Genomic DNA, 19,414 nt, shown 5'->3' with positions numbered 1-19,414 from the left:
TTGAAGGCAGTATACAGTTTGGAGGTGCTACCGCCAAGCGAGCACTCATGCGTAGTCGACATCCGTTTGAACGAAGCTCGAACGGCTAGTCGTGCTCATCTATCGATCGATGCAGATTATTCGATTCAACAAATTATCAGGTGCAGAAACTTCGACGATCTTCGCTGAATCGGCATAGAAAGTTCCTCGATAATCGTCGTCGCGCCCCGCGACATTGCCCTCTCCGTTGCCCACTCCAAATGGGGATTTGCCCTCGTCGATCGAGCAAGAATCTGCATCAATTTCTTCATCGATCCGTTCTAATCTTCATCGATCGATCAAGGCCTGCTTGACTGGGTGTTCAGTAGTTTGGAAGAAATTCTTTGATCCCTGCGAATTTCGGCCCGTATCGCCATATAATTCACGAATGAAGGCCAAATTAAAATAAAAAATTCACGAGCTAAACATCACAGTTAGGACCTAGTGAATACGTGTTCCAAGTTTCATCGAGCAGCGTTCATTAGTTTGGGAGATATTACCGGCCACGGGTCCGGCCAAAAATTTGCCGAGACGTCCTGGGTTTCTATTGCTGAAGCAGTTAAAGCTGCTCAAAAATATAATGGTTTACTAAATGAGGTTCTGTTTGTGAACTACACATAAGTGTTTAACCTTTCAATTTTCAAATTGCAGCGTACTAAATATCCAGAAAGAGGAGTTGGTTTTTATACGTGCCAGTGGGGGGAGGCGCTAGAAATTTACTGGAGAGCCAAAGGGGGCGCCAGTCTGAAAAAGTTGGGAAACCACTGGTATAGTCGAGCGGTTTTCTTTAATTCATACTAACCCATTTACCTTAACGGTCCTGACACGCTTAGAGTTTTAGTACTTTTAGGCTCTGGAGGGAATAATTCCACGAGTCATATTAACGGGCATGAAAGAGTCCAGTTGGGTAATTGTGCAAACATGAGTGTGTTAATGTGAGGTGAGAAAACATACTGCTTGGCGTGTAGGGAAGCCATCCTTCATGTACTCGAGCTGCTGGACGATGTTGGAGGTCGGTATGTTCCTGGCGTCCACCGCCTGCAGGAACATCGCCGCGTTGGCGTCGGTGTTCATATTTACCCCGTTCTTGAAAGCTTTTTCTGACATCGCTAAGCCCTGCGGAAAAAGGAGTGTGAAGTGATGGATCGCCAAGTCCAATTTGAACTAATTATTGAGAACCACTTTGTCGTGCAATTCTGTGAAATGGATATACTTCGGTGCGATGATACATGTAAACTAATCATGAAATGTTAAAAAATTAGGTTTTTATGTTCACGAAAGATGTGATGAAAACATACATCTTCATTGTTCAACTAAATCACTTGTATGCTACTGAGATTTACATTCTGGCTGATTTTAAATGTTAATGATGAACTCATTTTTTATAAGAGCTATTGAATTTCGAATTGCAGCTGTATGGAAATTTTTTTCTTATAATGACCCCATTTAGTAGGCTATGTGTTAGATGAAGTTAAATAAGATAAGATTGTTATAAGTATGGCATAAAGAGCAATAAAAATTATTCAGTATGTCACAGAATTATGGCATTTTAAGTTCCCTACATCTTACCAACTTGGATGAGGGAAGCATACCGAGGGCCCACTCCTTCAAGGCGTCCTTACTGCGGTCGTTGTAATTATTGGTTGGAATTCTCTCCTTAGTGTTGCCGGAAAGTAGTTTCAGTAGATCTGACGCAACCACCTTGAAATGTTTTGAAATTCCATTGCTGTGCCGAATTACTTGCCAGAGGAAACCTTGATGGAATCTATTTTGTTTGTTTGGTATGAATTTGCTCGAAGAGCCTAAAATTCTAATAATGTTTAATGAAAACATTATTAGCTTGTAGAAGCTGATAATTTTTAGTATTTCGTCTAAAAAAAGACATACGTCTTCGTTGCAGCAAATTTAAAAACTTTCAATTTTCGGATATCATGCATAGAATCGACAGGTTTCGTTTAAAGTGATAATTTTAAAATTTATACTATTTAGCTAATGAAAGTGCATGAGAATATTGTTCCCCATGTAAAGCTGCAAGTCATACTCCGGCTGCGAGTGACTCGATGATAAAATGGTCGCCCTTAAAGTTAAAAAATGTAGAAATAATTGTTGTTGGTAGCCCATTGCTTGCCCACCCATTAAGGATGACCATTAATAATTGCTGAGTATGGATGTTGCTGTCAAAGTCCCTGATTCCCAAACTCACGTTTAAGATAAGGATAGCTGTCTGGGCCGTGTCATAGCTGCTACGTTTCAGCATTTCAATGCTATCAGATGTAAAGCTGTCTTCGAAGGATTCCATGCTAATGGCGCTCAGTAGCTCATCAGGAATGTACTCTAGTGCCAGCCGTCCTCCACCCACGGCCCAAACTTCGGTCCTGATCATCATCAGCTGGTGGTTGGTTTCACATAACCATTACGACACGATTTTACGACTGTTAAAAAATACTTCAATACCATTTCCTTAGTGATACATTTTAACCATCCCATTACCTCATGCAACTATCAGAGCTGGGCAGCGCTACTTGGAAATGTAGCGGCGCTACCGCTACCGCTACATGCTCTAAATGTAGCGGGTGCTACCGCTACCGCTACACCCACTAGATTGTAACGGGCGCTACCGCTACAGTAAAATGTAGCGCGCTACATTAGCCGCTACAATGGCCAAAATTATTGGAAATCTCTAAATATTTATTGTTCTGCTATTGGGATTTAATCATTAACATTTAATGATAATAAAACATTTTTAAAACATATCAATGCAACTTTACTGCAATTAACCTAACCGAACTAGTATGGGTTACCCCAGGGTTAGATACAGTAAATAGAAGTTACAGTTATTTTTATGTTTTACCTTCCGTACATGGATGTGAACTTTAATCTACCAATCTAAGAAATTATCCACATATACATATAAAAATCAGTCTTTTTTTGCATATATATGTGGATTATTTTTGAGATTGGTAGATTGAAGTAGACATCCATGTAGGGAAGGTGAAACATAAAAATAACTGTGTAAAAATAACTGTAAGCAAACTGAAAGATGAAAAAAACCTGTAAGTGGTAACTAGTAACAACTTAACAAGTAACAACTAACATGTTGACACTAGTAACAGGCTGAGGTTGACAACATTACACCTAAATCTTTCGTACAGTTTTATTCTGTAATATCTATTATGTATGTATTATGCTGGTTTTTAAATAATATTTAATACTATTAAGTAAAATCTAAAGGCTTTATCTATAAATGTAGCGGTAGCGCTGTAGCGGCAAAACCTCGTATCGCTACTTAAATATGTAGCGGGCGCTACCGCTACCGCTACATTGCCTTAAATGTAGAGCCGCTACCGCTACTGAAAATGTAGCGGCCGCTACATGTAGCGCGCTACTGCCCACCTCTGGCAACTATCAAGAACACCACACCCTTACGTGAACGCGACACGAGCACCGACCTTGGCCTGTGATGTGGAGCCAGCAGTGTTCTGAATGGCGGTAATGAGCCATTTAAGCTCTGAGTAGTCCATGGTGTAGTTCATGAGAGAACGTTTGAGCACCCGACCTGGTGTCAGCGCCAGGCGGCTCATACCTGCATAATGATTGATTGTGCCCTTATGGTAATTGTAGAACAAAATCTAATATGCTGGGCATCTCAGATAATTAGCAGTAATTTATGAGAAGGAGCTCATACATCCGTGTCATTGTATCGAAGTACAACTAGCACCACATGTAATCACACGATAAATACATTTTAACAGAAATAGAGGATCACGTCACCCACACGACAACAATCACGTCACCCACACGATGGACCACTCTACACCAGGACGTCATTTGTAAATCAAAGCCAGGATCCATCACACCATCAGACCACATTAAAATAATAACCGCAATTTTTGCTAACTTCATTCAATTTCTCATACGTGTACTTCAATATTTACATAAAACTTTCTATACCCAAGCCAAACAAACTTTATTACGTCACGCCCCCTAACAAAATTTGGGGTATGCTTCAGCCTCCGCGGCAGTCTCGCCATAGCTGTGTTAGAGTTATTCTAGGTCTGCTTGGCCACCCGACCGAAATCAGCGACTAGCTAGAATCGCATTGCCGACTTTATATTCTCCTGTGTGTATGGCAAGAGTTGCGTTGGCCTAGCCTATCGCACTTGCAAGTTTCCCAGAGACTGCACTTCGAACCTCGAGCGGAAGACAGTGGGCAGAAGCCTCCCGGAACATTCATGTGCGAGTTTTTCAGTACCTGCATAACTATATATATACAATGGGGCTCAAAAAGTGGAAAAACAAAAGTTTGAAAAAACGATGGAAGTCATTAAGTTCATTTTCATACATATGCATTATCCAGTTCGATAAAGTTCTGTGCATGGTGAAACCAGCCATCAAGTCCACCTGTGTAAAAGTTGCAATGAATCGTCGAAACTGAGTTGCATGTCCTCACTTACGTTTACGTCTCAATAAATCTTATTAACGTGGACTCCTCTATATTTTAACTCAACTCTCATCCACAATCATCCATACTATACCAGAATATGTGACCAGACAATTATTTTTGTTTCGCAATTACTCACCAAGTGTTCGGATTTGCTCACTGGTGAGGGGCTGCGGGTAGCTGAACAAGCTCTGTATGGTGGTTTCCAGCACCTATAGGATGAACGCATCTCAAAGACTTATTTCAAAATGTATAGTACTATTGGAGAATTTTAATATCTTTAACGTTTACTGACAAAATTTGCGATAGTTGTAATTGCGATACTCGTAGTTCGCGTCGAGCTTTACAAAATTATTGGTTGAAATAACAAGATTTTGTGTCATCAGAACATAAGACATATAGGATCCCAAGCTTGAGACATAGGAGAGCATAAAGTTGAGTTTGCAGGGATGAATACAGTGGAGGGTCTCTGAGGAAACCTAAGATCAAGGCAATTCGATATAAATTAACAGCAAAAATCCCTAAACTTGCGACCTTATTCAGGATTTACGATACGAGGACATACCAATGCGTCGATGGAACCGCCTTGCAGCGCATCGGTGGTGAATGAGCGTAGTTCGTTGCGGATGAGTCTGTCGTCGGCGTCTAGCACCTCATTGGGAAGGTCGGTGGCGTACACGAACTGCATGAGGCCTGCGGTGCGCAGCGGGCTGATCACGGCCTTGATCTGTTTGTTGTACGGAGGTTATCAATATTACCATCAACGAAAAATTTACAATTAATAATTCGGTAAACGAATAATCAGAAAAAATCGTTCAATGCAATATTGTTAAATCATCACCGCTGGTGTCAGTATCAACTAATGATTAATGGTAATTTGCTAAGCATCTCTACGTCTGCTCATCGTTCCCTGGAATAAGTGAAGAGAGCTAATTTAAAGATTGAGCTTCTATTTGCGATGTAACTAGTAACGTAGAGGATTAAAGATACTCATGGGTATAATATCGGACCTAGTTCCGCAATGCAAGAAATAACGATATTATTTCTATATATACTTATATATTAAAGATTTATTCATTAAAGATATTATAAATATTACCAAGTGAGTTGTTATTTATTAAGGATAATAAATGTAGGCGCAACGAATGCTGTCATTAATTGCGGTGAATCTTTCCGACAAACCCTGTCGACTTCCTGCTGCGAGATGAGCGGCTGCAGGTCATTATTCTCACGCCTCACTTTCTCGGCCTCGAAGATCCTTTCGACGAGGTAGCGGCCTAACGCTCGCAGTTTCAGTACTTTTGTTTGCAGCATCTGCGTTAATATAGTCAATTGTAAACATGAAAATAATCGGATAATTCTACTTATTGTTTCCTACAATCTTTAAACCTTATTCAACAAATAGCTCTGGATATTGAATCTCGTTCTTTTCTATGTCACCAATTACATAAAATTTCACTTGTGTAAGAGATGTGAACAAAATTGCATCGAGTCACAATTGTGTCATCGCGTGGTCATATATCTAATACGTGATGTCATTTACATGCTTCTATTGCGAACTTGACTCACGGTTAGTATCTCATCCTTGCGCGTCAGTAGGACTTCAGGACGCAGTCGTAGGAAGAAAGCGTCGGGCAGGATGCTGAGGTTGGTCATCTTGGCGAAGGTGTCGCGGTCCCAGTTGCTGGGGTCGCCGTAGGTCTTCTCGATGAGCCACGCCCGCAGCGACAGCATGTACTGGGCGCGCGGTGTTGTCCCCTCGCCCCTAGACTCGGCCTGACTCGGGCACGAGGCTGACTTGTTGACCGAGTTGTTCATGCATAGGTTCAATTCTTCATACCTGTGCAACAAAATGATCTTCAACGTTAAGATAATCTTTGAAATTTTGAATTGGTAATTAAATAGCCAGTAATTGTGAGAAAGATGTCCAGGACAGCTAAACTTTTTCGTTGCAGAACCCTTGTTGTTAGTAGAGTAAAAAGAGATTCATTGAACGTTCATTCATTCAAAATCTATAAATGTAAAAACATTGATGCATTTTGCTGCGGGGTAGATTTATAAGGTTGTTTTTTACTTGTGACCTGTGTTTGTGTACTAACAGTATGGCAATGGTGCGCGCGTCGCGTAGGTTGGTGAGCATGGCGATGGGCAGTTGGAAGAGGATGGGCTTCAGGTTGATGATGTTCTCCTGCGTCCAGTCCCCGGAGTCCCCTAGCATCTCCAGCAGTAGAGCCACTTCCATACGTGGTGCCTGGTTACAGAAAATTATAAAATACTTTGGCATGAACGGTTAGTCAACATTGTTCTAAATTCTTTATTCTCTCGCAAATTTCGCGCTAGTAGCGGAAAAGTTGACAACAATCGCGATCGTGGCTCTCAAGCCCTGTTCGGTGTAAGTTTCCGTTTACACTAAACGGAATCAGTTAGGAAATATTTTAGAATTCGCCTTTTAAAATAACGCTCGGCTGGTGTAAATGGACGTTTAGGCTGTAGAGGCGTATATTGTTACCCATAGCATGTCTAAACTGCACAAAATTTTTTCAAGTCTGCCCGTGGGATGAGGCCTAAGACGGTGAACAATTTCTATTATTCCGACCTGGTATTTATTTCCGTGATCATTTTTTCAAAACACAATGCGAATCAGTTATTGTATTGCGTTGGGAATAATAAACAACGGACTTAATTAAAAACAATTTGGCTCATCGACAAATTTGTTCACGTACAAAGAAGTAACTGTTTTAGAAAACTTAAGGAACGATTAAGCACATTTTGAAATCGAACAGCAATGCTGGCATATTTCTTTACCTCTAAGTTGACTTGATCTCTAACATATGGAAATGAGGCGGCAAGAAAGTATATTGCATGGTTCATCATATTATTATATGAATCAAGTCCTTGGATCATGTTATGTAATTTATTATATATTATGTATTATATGGACTGTAAAGAATATGGCTCTTTGTTCAGGGGATTGTTCAGAATGAAAACTCGTTGTGGATTGTAACGGTTTCTGAAAACAAAGAATGAACAATTTGAACACAAATCGAGGTTATTCGAGATTATAAACAATATAGAGAAAATAGCCAAGGTTAACAAGTAATAAAAAGGATCATAACATAAGTAAATGATAACGTACCAAATTGCTGAACAATCTCGGTCAAGTTTGGTTCAAAATGAATTTTGTCTGAGCTCATTAACTCTGGTCCTGCCTAAAAGGTCCCAACCTTATGTACACGAGAGAAGTATGCCTAGTAAAATTCTTTACATGGACCAATTCCTTAGATCAATCAATTGTTGGAAAGCTTTCGTTCAGCCGTCAATACATTTTTTCTTAATTAATTTAAGTACGTTCAATTAGAAACAAAATTAGGAGGTCGTAGCAGTGAAATCGTCCATAAATGAAGTCATTTATTTACATTATTTTATGTAAATTAATCATTGCCCTACAATTTTTTGCCCTGCATTGCCCTCAAAATGAGAAACTTAGAGAGCACTACTAATACAAATGTTTATATCCGAATAATAGTGCAACTGGTCCTTACTCTTTTTCTTCACACTGTGTGAAAACTGATGCACATTATTCATTTATTAATTAGTCGCGAATAAATACCGCCTCCTGCTGGCATTCACAGAATGAGTCCATTAACACTGGAAGCACGGCAGTCGTATATCACCTTGAAACAATGTGTGAGGACATTGTAATGGTATAGACTCCAGTTCTAAAGAATATTTGTTAATCGAAATTGTTATATTGAAAAGAAAGAAATGATAAATATCCTTTGGTTTCAGCGTATTTTGTTCATGATTATGACTTCATAACTTGCACCATGATCACCTTCAGCCAGGCTGGTGTTCGATTATCTCGCCAACGCAATGTATAGTAGACTAACGATCATGGTCAGTACATGCTAGTGGTTCCCCGCTACAACATTTTGACCTTATGCGTTAAAATTAGTTAAATAAATCTTTCTTTCACCTCTGGAACCCCATTGGACAAAAGAAATAAAATTTTAAATGCTAATTTTACTAATTTTATGCTAAACAGTTTCAAATTTGAGGGTCGGTCAGTGAATTCCGCGACATGTTATCACCCAGAGTGCTGCTCAAAGTAGTGATCAAAGATAGTGTCTCTCAACAGTTTGTCGTTTCAGCCATAAAATTTTTTTATTAACTAAAGACTGCCTTACTTTTATGAGCGACCATTTTATTCTCAAACACTTGCACCATCAAATTTGTGCGGCTCAGCTGCGAAAAATCTTCAAATCAAGATCACTCACGTTAACGTCCACAAGCAAGCTCTTGAGCCTGTCGATGGCCTGGGGCAGGGTGACGTTGACTCTCCTCAGGACGTCCATCTCATCCCTGACGCGCTGCGACAAATACGGCGTCACCAAGTCCCGCGTGTCATTCCTCAGCGTGAGTAGGGAAAACGCCTGTGAAAGTGTCGTGCGTAAATGAGTTAAAAATTTACCCAAAGTCTAAGAGAGCACGCGCAAAGGAACAAATTTTGCCATGTACAAACTACTCGACAAAAATTTTATCAAATGATGGGATCGATACCAGTTTCGGGTGTTGTTCCTCTGGGAATTCGTAATGAAATAATGTGCTGAACATCATCGAAAAGATAGATAATTTCTTCAACTAAGAGTTTGAAGAAGGCTGTTCATTAGACAAGCTAAATCGTGTTCATTAGGGGCTCAAAATATACACAACTTGACAACTAGTAAACTTCAGGGACTGAACACAATATCATAGTACCCATGCTGAGTGTCATGCCTGGTTCCCACAAGGGAGATGCTGAGGAATAAGTCAAGTTAGATATTGATACAAGTGAAAAATTTGTTGGATGTAGACGCAAAACGATAATGCAAGTTTCATTAACACTCTAAAGGAGACGAACTGTATGATGATTAATTTCTTTGCTAAATGTTTCAATGCTGCTATTTAATTCAAGCCTGCAAACCTAAAAATGTCCAGCATAGCAGACTTCGCCACAGAGTAGATTTAAACTTAAAATGTGTAATATTGTATAAATCGTAATAACTACTCCATCTAGGTCTCAAAATAAGTTTGATGCTAGTACAGCTTGTGGTTGCTGAAGTTAAATGAACATAATGACCAAGCAAATAACTTTCAATGGAAAGTATGTTCGGAGTTACCTTTTTAGCCACCTTCAAAGCGTTGCAAGCTGAGCGTTTTCGTTTTGATGAGCTGAGAATGGATTCAACTTGTTTTTCTTGGTTACCGCTAGTTTATATGGTAGGGCAAATTAATAAGTTGCTTAGTCGGGAACATAATTTAATCTCATATTCTGTTTTTTTTATTTATCGGATCCTTTCTTAGTTAAAAAAATGTACCTAAATCAAATTACACAATGAAAATGTCATTTAATATAAAAAAAACAATATGCACATTCGTTAAGATGCACCCATAGCGTAAAGAGTATTACACCTAATGATAATTTTGCATAGAATATTAGAATGTTGAGGATTATTCAACATTTAATCATATAACAAATGCACATGAAGTGGCTTATATATCATGCTAATATAAGATTCACTGATTTTTCACAAATTTTCACTATTTTCCTTATATTTCGCCATATACACTTGTGCCCAAAATTATTCATACCCCTTCAGAAATATAATAAAATTCCAATTTTAATGAACAATAGAGATCATTTACAACTTATTCTTCTAGGAAGGATTGTCATTATTATGTACAACAAATTTAATGCTAGAAAATACGTATATAATAACTTTCGATAGTAATTACTTTGAATTTTGTGAGTAACTAACCGTTCAGAATTATTCGTACCCTCTTATTCCAGATCATTTATTATAATATTAAAGAAGAACTAATAATGAAAATAGTAGTAGATACACAATAATTATATTACAAAATTTGGTGTTACTAAGCACTGTAATATTTTTTTCTGCAAAGTTTGAAAAATATAATTTTTTTCACAATTTTGGGAAAAGCTAAAATTGTGCTGAAAGTTTGAAGATTGCAAAGAAAAAAGAGCTTAGTGATGATCTCGGAAGCAAAATGATAAATTCCCGCAAAGAAGAGATGAGATACAAAGCAATATCTGAGAAGTTTGATGTTCCTACGTCTACAATACAGAGCATTATAAAAAAATTCAAACCATTTATCACGGTGGATAACATTGCTGGTCGAGAAAGGAAAGGACAAATCTCCCCTAGATGTGCTAGAAACATAATACGCTCAATTTGCAACAATTATAGGATCACTAGTATGGAAATTCTATCAAATTTGGATGCTTTTGATATGAATGTATCAAGACAAACATTGCAAAGAACAATGCGTCGTAACGGACTGAAGGGTTGTCGACTCAGGAAAACCCCTTTGCTAACAGAAAAGCATGTCAAAGCACGCCAGAAGTTTCCTAAAACTCCTGTCGATTACCAAACCCCATTTTTATCCAAGATTTTGTGGAGAGATGAGACTAAAATTGAATTATTCGGGCATATGAATGTTGCTTACGCTTGGCGAAAAAAAGGTGAGGCTCATAATCCAAAGAAAACAATCCCCACAGTTAAACATGGCGGTGGGAATCTTATCTTTTGGGGTTCATTTTCTGACAGGGGACCTGGAAGTCTACGTATACTACAAAGTAATCGGAATCATGTAAAAAGTACAATATTTTGATATTATCAAAAATAACATCAAGCAGGATGCAGAAAGTTTTTTCTTTGTCCTGATTGGATTCTTCAGCAGGATAATAATTCGAAGTACACATCGAAAATAGTCAATAAATATTTCGATGATTCTCACATCAATGTCATGGAATGGCCTAGTCGAATTCCCCATCTCAATCCAATTGAGAATTTGTGGCGCGTACTGACAATAGAAATGAAAAAGAGACAACCTAAAAATTTGAAAGAATTGGAACAATATGCCTTGGAAAAATGGACAAAACTTTGCGTCGATACATGCAGGAACCTTGTTGACCATTACACTGAGCGTTTACAACAAGTTATCACGAGTAAAAAGGCCATGATATTAACTAATGATTCAGGGTACGAATAAATTTGGTCATGTGTCAGTTTTATGTTTCCTTTGTATCTCTTTACAAAACTGAAAAATAATGTTTTTATGGGGGTTTTCAAATACATGTTATATGGTTCATAAATGGTTTAAATTTGTTTTAAGGTTTTAGATAATTATTTTTTGGCCTATTTCTCGTAATTTGTGGAAATGACGTTAGGGTATGAATAATTTCGGGCACAAGTGTATACCTAGGGACGCCCTGCTGATTGAATGGAATAATATAGGCCATACTTGGCGCAACAACAACAGGAATAATCGTAATTTAAATCCCATTTATCAACATAGAATGTTCGTAGATAAGTAATCATTTAATCAATTTAAGGTACATCGCATTCAGTATTGCATGTAGCTGTCGGTTCAATGGAATTATTTAAAAGAAATCTTTCAATTACCCAACCATCTTACGGCAAACCCATTTCCGTTTTGGAGATAAATAAATGGCGCCGTACAAAAAGACATACTGATAATTGAAAAAATACGAAATAATAAATACAGTGGGCTTTGATGAATTTAATTATTAAAATAAATTATTTAAAATACGGCCTAGTTTATTCTCTTTACTATAGTCTCGGTTGCCGAATCTTTTAAATCATTAGTTCCGGAGCTTTTCTGAGATTTTGCAAATACTACAATATTATGACTTTTGTGCAATGTTGAATGTAAGAATTCGGAATATTTCCCTGTTTGTTAATAAAATATCTCTTAATTTACATGAAAAAAATTATTAACAAGAATTTGGCCAGACTAATACATTGATATAATTTTTTCTTGACTGGATTCACGCAGCGCAATAAACAAAAAAATATGAAATAAATGCTTGCGGCAGTTCCAAGCAGAGGTAGTTTGATACCTCACTGAGGAATGACAAATATGCTTCACTATGCCTAGCATCAGCTCCCCTGAATTTCAGACAACAAGGCTGGATTGCATGTCCAGCTCCAAGGTGGATCGACTAATTTGCGCAATGAGTGCATAGAAAATGCGTCCAACGCATTAGGTACACACTAGCCATGGTGGCGTATAAAGTATCTAAGTTCACTGTCTTCGGTGCCTACGTTTTATATTGTTTAATTGTGAGTGTCTAGTATTGACTGGAAATACTATACCCCGGAATTATGCACGTGAAGAAGTGTAATGAAATGCATTGGAAAGAAAAACTTATGTGAAGATCACTGAAAATGTAATAACTTCTGATATTCTTGGTGAATGAAAGCAGTGGAATCAAGAGATTGTTATAATTCACTCAGCCAGCCTAGAAATTAAATTTTACATCCCATTAGAAATTGAGCGTCACCCCCCATTGAATTTTTTACAATCTGAACGAACGGTTTTCACTTTGTCATTCAGAATCACTCACGCTTCCCTCACCCCGTACTCGCCACATTTAAGGACTCACCCAAAACTCACCCCGTACCGGTGCCACATTAATTAATGACTCACCCAAAACTCTCCCCGTACCGGCGCCACATTAAGGACTCACCAACACTCACCCCGTACATGCGCCACATTAAGGACTCACCAACACTCACCCCGTGCATGCGCCACATTAAGGACTCACCCAAAACTCGCCCCGTACATGCGCCACATTAAGGACTCACCCAACACTCACCCCGTACATGCGCCACAAGTTTGATGGCAGGGCTCTTGCCTCTTCCACCGACAGGAAGCTCAGGTGGCCGCTTGCCAGCAGGTCCTTGAAGGAGGCGTTGAAGGAGGCGTACGCATCCGTGTTGAAAAGGCGCGACATCCTGCGAGAAGAGTGTACGGTAGCTATCATTGTTGTTATTATTATTCTACGAAGCCTTTATCGTGGCGTCTGGTTCAAAAGAACTTCGAGGGCACGTTACACATAAATTTGATAGCAACCGAGAAATGAATAAACAGGAAAAAGGATGAGCACAGATAAAAATGACAAAACACTTGACTCAGAGGCTTTACGAAATAGTTCCGTCTTTAGGCGTCGACGAAACACCTGCAACGAAGGAGCCAATGTTACGGAAGCCAGCAGCCTGTTCCAGGTTCTGGCGGAGGCGACTAGGATCTCTATTACGCCGCCGGTAGATAGACGTGTAGATGGAACAACGAGATCCGCTGTTGATGACGATCGCAGTCGTCTTCTACACGACAGTTCCGACACGCGCTGCAGACTTTCCGTGAGATAAGGAGGCGCCAGACCGTGAAGGCATCGGAACGTCAGAACAGCGACCTTGAACTTCGTGCGCTGCTGCATGCCCAGCCAGTGAAGATCGCGCAATATCGGCAACACAATGTCGGATTTTCGCTTACTGCAAACGAGTCGAGCAGCAGCGCTCATAACGGATTGCAATTTATTTAGTGCCGTGTTCGGAAGTCCATAAAGTGTGGCATTACCGTAGGCCAATCGGGTCAGAAAGTTCTTTTACTATATAATTGAAAGGTAATACTCCTAAAATATTGATTGATTGCAAACTTTTTTTATGTTTTGAAATTGGAGTTAAATTATCACATCTGCATATTTTGTTATATTCTTTATTGTGCATTGATTTATGCATTTGTTTGATATAAAATTACAAATTCTTGGACTTGAAATTCCTGAATTTATTGCTAGCGCTGTGTCTCGAAATGATGGTTATAATTTTTTTTGTCAAGTTGATTGGGAAATATTTATTTTAATTTATCAATTATTGATTCGTGCATTTTTTACTATATATCTGACCTCTAGCAAAACATGCTGCTAATTCTTTTCCGATGAAAATTGTAGATTAAGCTTAACTTCAAATCCCGATCACACATCAATGTATTCGTTATGATATATATAACGCGCCTGTAATACATGCTAGCGTTAAGGTCAGCGAGGCCGCGTGCCGCTGGCGCGTCCCAGACAACGGGCAACTCCACATTCCGGTATCATGGATACGAAGGTCAGACGCCAGGTCAGACGCTGCCCCGTGACCTGGGCTCTGGTTGTTGCTATGTAGTACAAAGGCTGCGCAGCGCACTATTGACTTGGAGGCGTGGCTTAACTTCTGAATGATTGCTTGACGACTTGACGATGTATGTGATACTAATCATTTAGCAACCAGTAACAGTGCAATGTAACATTAACATTTCCACGGCAATTTGAGTGCTTTCCACCACTTCCATGTGGCTAATACTTTTATCTCAAATAAATTAATTTTCATAGCTGGATTTACCAGGAGTGCCGAAATGAAAATAAATTTTTTCACGGAATTTACTTACTACTGTGCTCAGCAATAAGTTTATATGGTCGTATGAAAACGTGTCAGCATTCGAACGTGGTCGTAAACGTATGTGCTGATATTATAGCATTATTTCAGTTATCTTGCCGAACCGCACATTTCATACTGAAGGAAACTGATTATATTCACGGCAAAATTCTACCCTCAGTGTAATTCCGCTCTACAAGTTCTTTCTATTCGACATACCAAGTCAGGACATCTGATTTTCAATAGGTTTGCATTGCCAAGTCTTTTTTAAAAAAGAAGAAATATTGCATGGCATAGAAAATGCCGAATTATACCTAATATACGAAGATTCCAAAAAAATTCAGTGGGCTAGCAGCTACAATGCGATGGTATCCAAGAAACCACACTGGCACACAAACTTCTGTGCGTATCTATGCAGCGAGCGAATAAGGGCGGCCACTTATCGCGAATACGTGCTTAGAAATGCTGCCATAAAACTGAAAAAAGCCTAAAGTTAATGAAACTTTGCATTCACCGTTCGATGGGTTCGCGCAGTGTAGAGGAATTGCGGGAATATTTTCGGTAACACGAAACGTTTTCCTGGAATATAATACTCGCGTATTAAGAAGAAAACGACGATGACCTTGAATAAGAATGTGATTATTCGGAAAACTCAGCGCACCGCAACGAGTATTGCACGTAGGCCCTTTACATTGGCCAGCTGCAGTTTTTACAACATTACAACACTTCTCTTTAACTTCACTTCTTGTCTGTTTGTCTGTCTGTCTGCTACAAATCTTGTAATCGAAATTTAATACACTTCTACTTAACCTATCGATCTGAAATATTGCCCACTTGTGTAAAGTTGGAGACAATGCATCAATCAAATCTCAAAATAAATGATTTTAGAATTTTTTTTTAATATTAAAAAAATTGAAAAAATAATTTTGTCAGCTACAAATCTTATAACTGATATTTGACACACTTTTACCTGTCTAATTGATCTGAAATTTTGCACACCTGTGTGAAGTCAGAGGCAGTGCACGTATCAATTAACAGAATAAATAATTTTGAAAAAAGTTATATATAAAAAAATTATATATATTTAAAAAATTGAAAATTTAATTTTTTTAATTTTCAAAAATTAGATGAGAAATTCATTATACATCTGTAAGATTGGAGATACTGTTGTCTTTAAAAAGTAGTTTTTAAACGTATATTATTTCTCTTCAACTTCACTTCTTGTTGTTTGTTTGTCTGCTACAAATCTTATAATCGATATTTAACACTTTTCTACCTGTCCAATCGATCTGAAATTTTGAACATTTGCGTAAAGTCAGAGACAATGCATGAATCAATTAACAAGATAAATAATTTTGATTTTTTATATATTAAAAAATTTAAAAATTATTTTTCAATATCCGAAAATAAAATTAGAAATTCATCGTACATGTGTAACATTGGAGACACTGGATTCTTTAGAAGAGTTGTTTTTAAAAAAGTAATTTTTAAACGTACATTATTTAACCGTGAAGTCCCTCAGAGCGACGTGTATGTGAAAAAGGAGCTCGAGAAGTGGATTTACGAACTATGATTGAACGGATTATATTCTGAAGTATTGTGCTAATGCAAATTAAGAGAAATTTGAATCAGTCAAATACTTGTTTTAGAAGCGAATTTTCACCTGAGTGGTTTATCTTAGAAAGCCGATTCAAAATCCACTAAATGTTTACGAGCGTCTTCCTATCACCGCTGAAATAAGCATGGCCTTGTAGAATCTTAGCGTCATACTTTTGAGGCGAACTTTGCTGAGACGCAGTTTCTGGCGATGTACAATTTTGGTTTAATACACATGAGTGGCTAGATTACCATTTAGAACATTTAAAGAGTGTAAAATGAGAAGCACTCTCACTTCTGCAACTATGGCACGCACATACAAGGTAACATATGTATAAGTCCATGACATAGATATAACAACTTTATAACGAGCAACTATGATGCCTATGATGCAGTAATTGTATATATTAATTGTAATAGTAATTCATAACCAGCGATGTCTAAGATGTTGTAACAAATCATCTCTAGTCCGTGGCAACAACAAACTCCCACTCGGAAGGTAAAAGTTGCCTTCATTTGTACTTAAATTAAGAAATTGAATTAGAATTCATAAACCAATTATCAATACCAGCTCATTTGAACGGACCAGAACCTGTGAACTGTACAGGTGATACGGTCATATTGGTGATCATTTATGAACCATAGATCAATGCGGTCAAGGACCAATCTTCTTAGTCAAATCGTTTGTCGCTCTGAAGCATTGCTGCTATGAAAGTAGCACAAGGCAGATAAAGATTTGTCAATTCTTCCTATTTAATTTAAAATTTTCATATAATCAAGTTCAATAATCATTTGTTTGTTTTGATTACATACCATGATTAAAATTGCAACGAAATTGGAGATAGAATTATATCTATAGAAAATTTTTGATCTCAAATGAAATGAATCAAGTTTAATTAAAATTATCTGTTGCTATAAGGCCGCCGTTTACTCACACCCGCTCTCGCACGCCCGTGGAGCTCTGCAGCTCCTGCAGGAAGTCCAGCTGCGCACCGGTGTGACCCGCCACTCCTAAAGGGGGAGTGTATTGCAATGTTAAAATCTTGACCGAGTATGTTTGAAATGCGAAAATCAGAGCAAATATGAAATTTTGTGTGGTCGGTGTGCAATTATCGTTGAAGTTAGCATCAGGCTGCTATTATCGCGATTATCGAGGAAAATGCAGTAAAGTTTCGATCGACGTTGCAGGTTACGGTTAGGTTACAATCAGCGTTGAATTTACAGTCCGGTTGGTTAATCGTTAAAAGTCCGGTCAAGTAGCGATCATCGCTGAAGTTTTATGCAGATTTTGATCGATGGTAAAGTTACGCTCAGGTTGCGACGAATGTCGAAGTTCCGGTGTGGTTAAGAGGTTTTATGTTGGTTCGTGTGGTCAAGAAATCACATTGTTGAGAGTTGCGTGATGCTACTGCATGGATGTAACAATAGAGTAGGTTTTGGTTTCAGTTGCTAATCATGAATTTCTCTGAACATTTTCGCATAGAAAGTTTGTGTCAGTACTGGATTTTCGGTAAAACGAAATTCCAATGGCTAATATTCGTGCATGACGTCACCCTTCACTCTCACTTCTGAAAAAGTGATACCTAAGGATCTTTGCTGATGCACGGGCCCAGTTATATGATACCAACATAACTAAATTAGCGTTGGCCCTGAAAAATTATCGACGATAAGTTGTGATCGCCGGCCGCTGTAAATAACTAATAGGCACTAGTTTTAGTACCATGATACCAGTAATTTAATATCACCTATTTAAAAATCGATATCGTATTAACATTGCCTATGCCTAGTTTTGAATACAGATAAAATTATATTCGTCACTTCTTCTATCGTCCATGTATTATTATTAAAATTTTTATTTTGCAAGGGGAAACTTATTCTAAGTAATTTGTAAATATAATCCATCAGCCTATCCGAATATTAAACTTTCCGCCTAGATTTACTCGAGGTCTTCTAGGTCCGCAAGTAATATAAATATTAAAAAGAAACTAAATACAAAATATACTGTACTATTTTTCCTCCATAAAAATCTGGTTCGCTAGCTATTTTTCCAGTCTCAATTAAATGAATTAACATTTTTAGTCGCTATTTTACAAGAAAAAGAGAATTCTTCTCACCCTACCTGCGAGGAGGAAGAGGTACAGGCTCAACTCCCTCATCTGCAACAGAAAGTATAAGAATTTAGCACAGGTTTCAGCAAGTTTCTGTCATTGTTCATCCACGATTAATATTATAACGTTTAATTGCTTTCGGGTTTTCAACGACAGTAATTTTCCTGTTTAATTGTTCTCTTTTATCATTTTTGCTGATTTTTGCGATTGCATGCGCAAAATTGAATCATTCGCACGTCCAGTTAAATATAAATGTTTCGTATTTCCCAGCACTAATGATAATCAATGAATAATTTCAAGTTCGTTTTATCTCATGATTTGCAACTACGACTTCTTCTTAAATTTATTTGTTATATCAAGTAATGCATTTTCGGGTAAATTAGTTGATTTTAACAATCTATGTGTACATTTTATTGAGACAGAGCAGACTTCCGGCCGCGATCGAAACAAAACTTGAATCAAATGTTCGTCTGGAACGATTTTATTGTTGACTTCTCATGTCGCCAGACTTCGATGAAAAGAAATACATCGCTGATAAGACAGGAATTAATTAAAATATTGTATAACCTCAAAAACTGAATGCTTCAAAAAGTGCATGGTATTAAGAGTCAATTTAAAAACACGTAAAAGTTTGGCTAGAACCGCGAATATTTCAGTGGAAAGGCAGCGAACCATGCGACGTTAGACAAAAAGCTCGTCTCTAGTGAGGCAATTTACCGCTTCCAATGTAATTACCTCGCCACCAATTGGTCTTTGATGTTCACTCAGCGGTCAGGCAACGCGGTGATCACCACACACCCTCGCGTGACGGCCGCCGAGCAGCAACTGGTGAAAATAAATGCCCGTCTCAGTCAAACGCCAATATGGGCAACGATGTCGATTATTTTAGGTTATTGCAGAACGTAGAAGATACGACAGCTCGAAGATTTGGAAATTGAATTTTCCTAAACAATCAATACAGATGCACGGCG

The 19,414-nt window shown here is 38.1% G+C and overlaps 1 protein-coding gene across 1 annotated transcript in view; it reads right to left on the bottom strand.

Moving 5' to 3' along the window:
* LOC108677509 overlaps positions 1–19,194 on the bottom strand; it is a 58,740-nt gene extending 39,546 nt beyond the window's left edge. The window contains exons 1-14 of the mRNA XM_018165734.2: positions 19,179–19,194; positions 18,455–18,491; positions 17,271–17,346; positions 13,143–13,281; positions 8,737–8,892; positions 6,559–6,710; positions 6,029–6,299; positions 5,642–5,773; positions 5,025–5,186; positions 4,599–4,671; positions 3,468–3,601; positions 2,222–2,407; positions 1,588–1,719; positions 973–1,134 (exon numbers count right to left, since the gene is read on the bottom strand). Coding sequence (XP_018021223.2) covers positions 973–1,134; positions 1,588–1,719; positions 2,222–2,407; positions 3,468–3,601; positions 4,599–4,671; positions 5,025–5,186; positions 5,642–5,773; positions 6,029–6,299; positions 6,559–6,710; positions 8,737–8,892; positions 13,143–13,281; positions 17,271–17,346; positions 18,455–18,491 — 1,812 coding nt within the window. The 5' untranslated portion in view covers positions 19,179–19,194. The remainder of the gene's footprint in view (positions 1–972; positions 1,135–1,587; positions 1,720–2,221; positions 2,408–3,467; positions 3,602–4,598; positions 4,672–5,024; positions 5,187–5,641; positions 5,774–6,028; positions 6,300–6,558; positions 6,711–8,736; positions 8,893–13,142; positions 13,282–17,270; positions 17,347–18,454; positions 18,492–19,178) is intronic.
* Between the last annotated feature and the right edge of the window lie 220 nt (positions 19,195–19,414).

Source organism: Hyalella azteca, unplaced genomic scaffold (genome assembly GCF_000764305.2).
Source record: "Hyalella azteca isolate HAZT.00-mixed unplaced genomic scaffold, Hazt_2.0.2 contig17407, whole genome shotgun sequence".
Taxonomy (NCBI): domain Eukaryota; kingdom Metazoa; phylum Arthropoda; class Malacostraca; order Amphipoda; family Hyalellidae; genus Hyalella; species Hyalella azteca.
The sequence above is the reverse complement of the archived record's forward strand: the minus strand, read 5'-3'. Positions and strand labels throughout refer to the sequence as shown.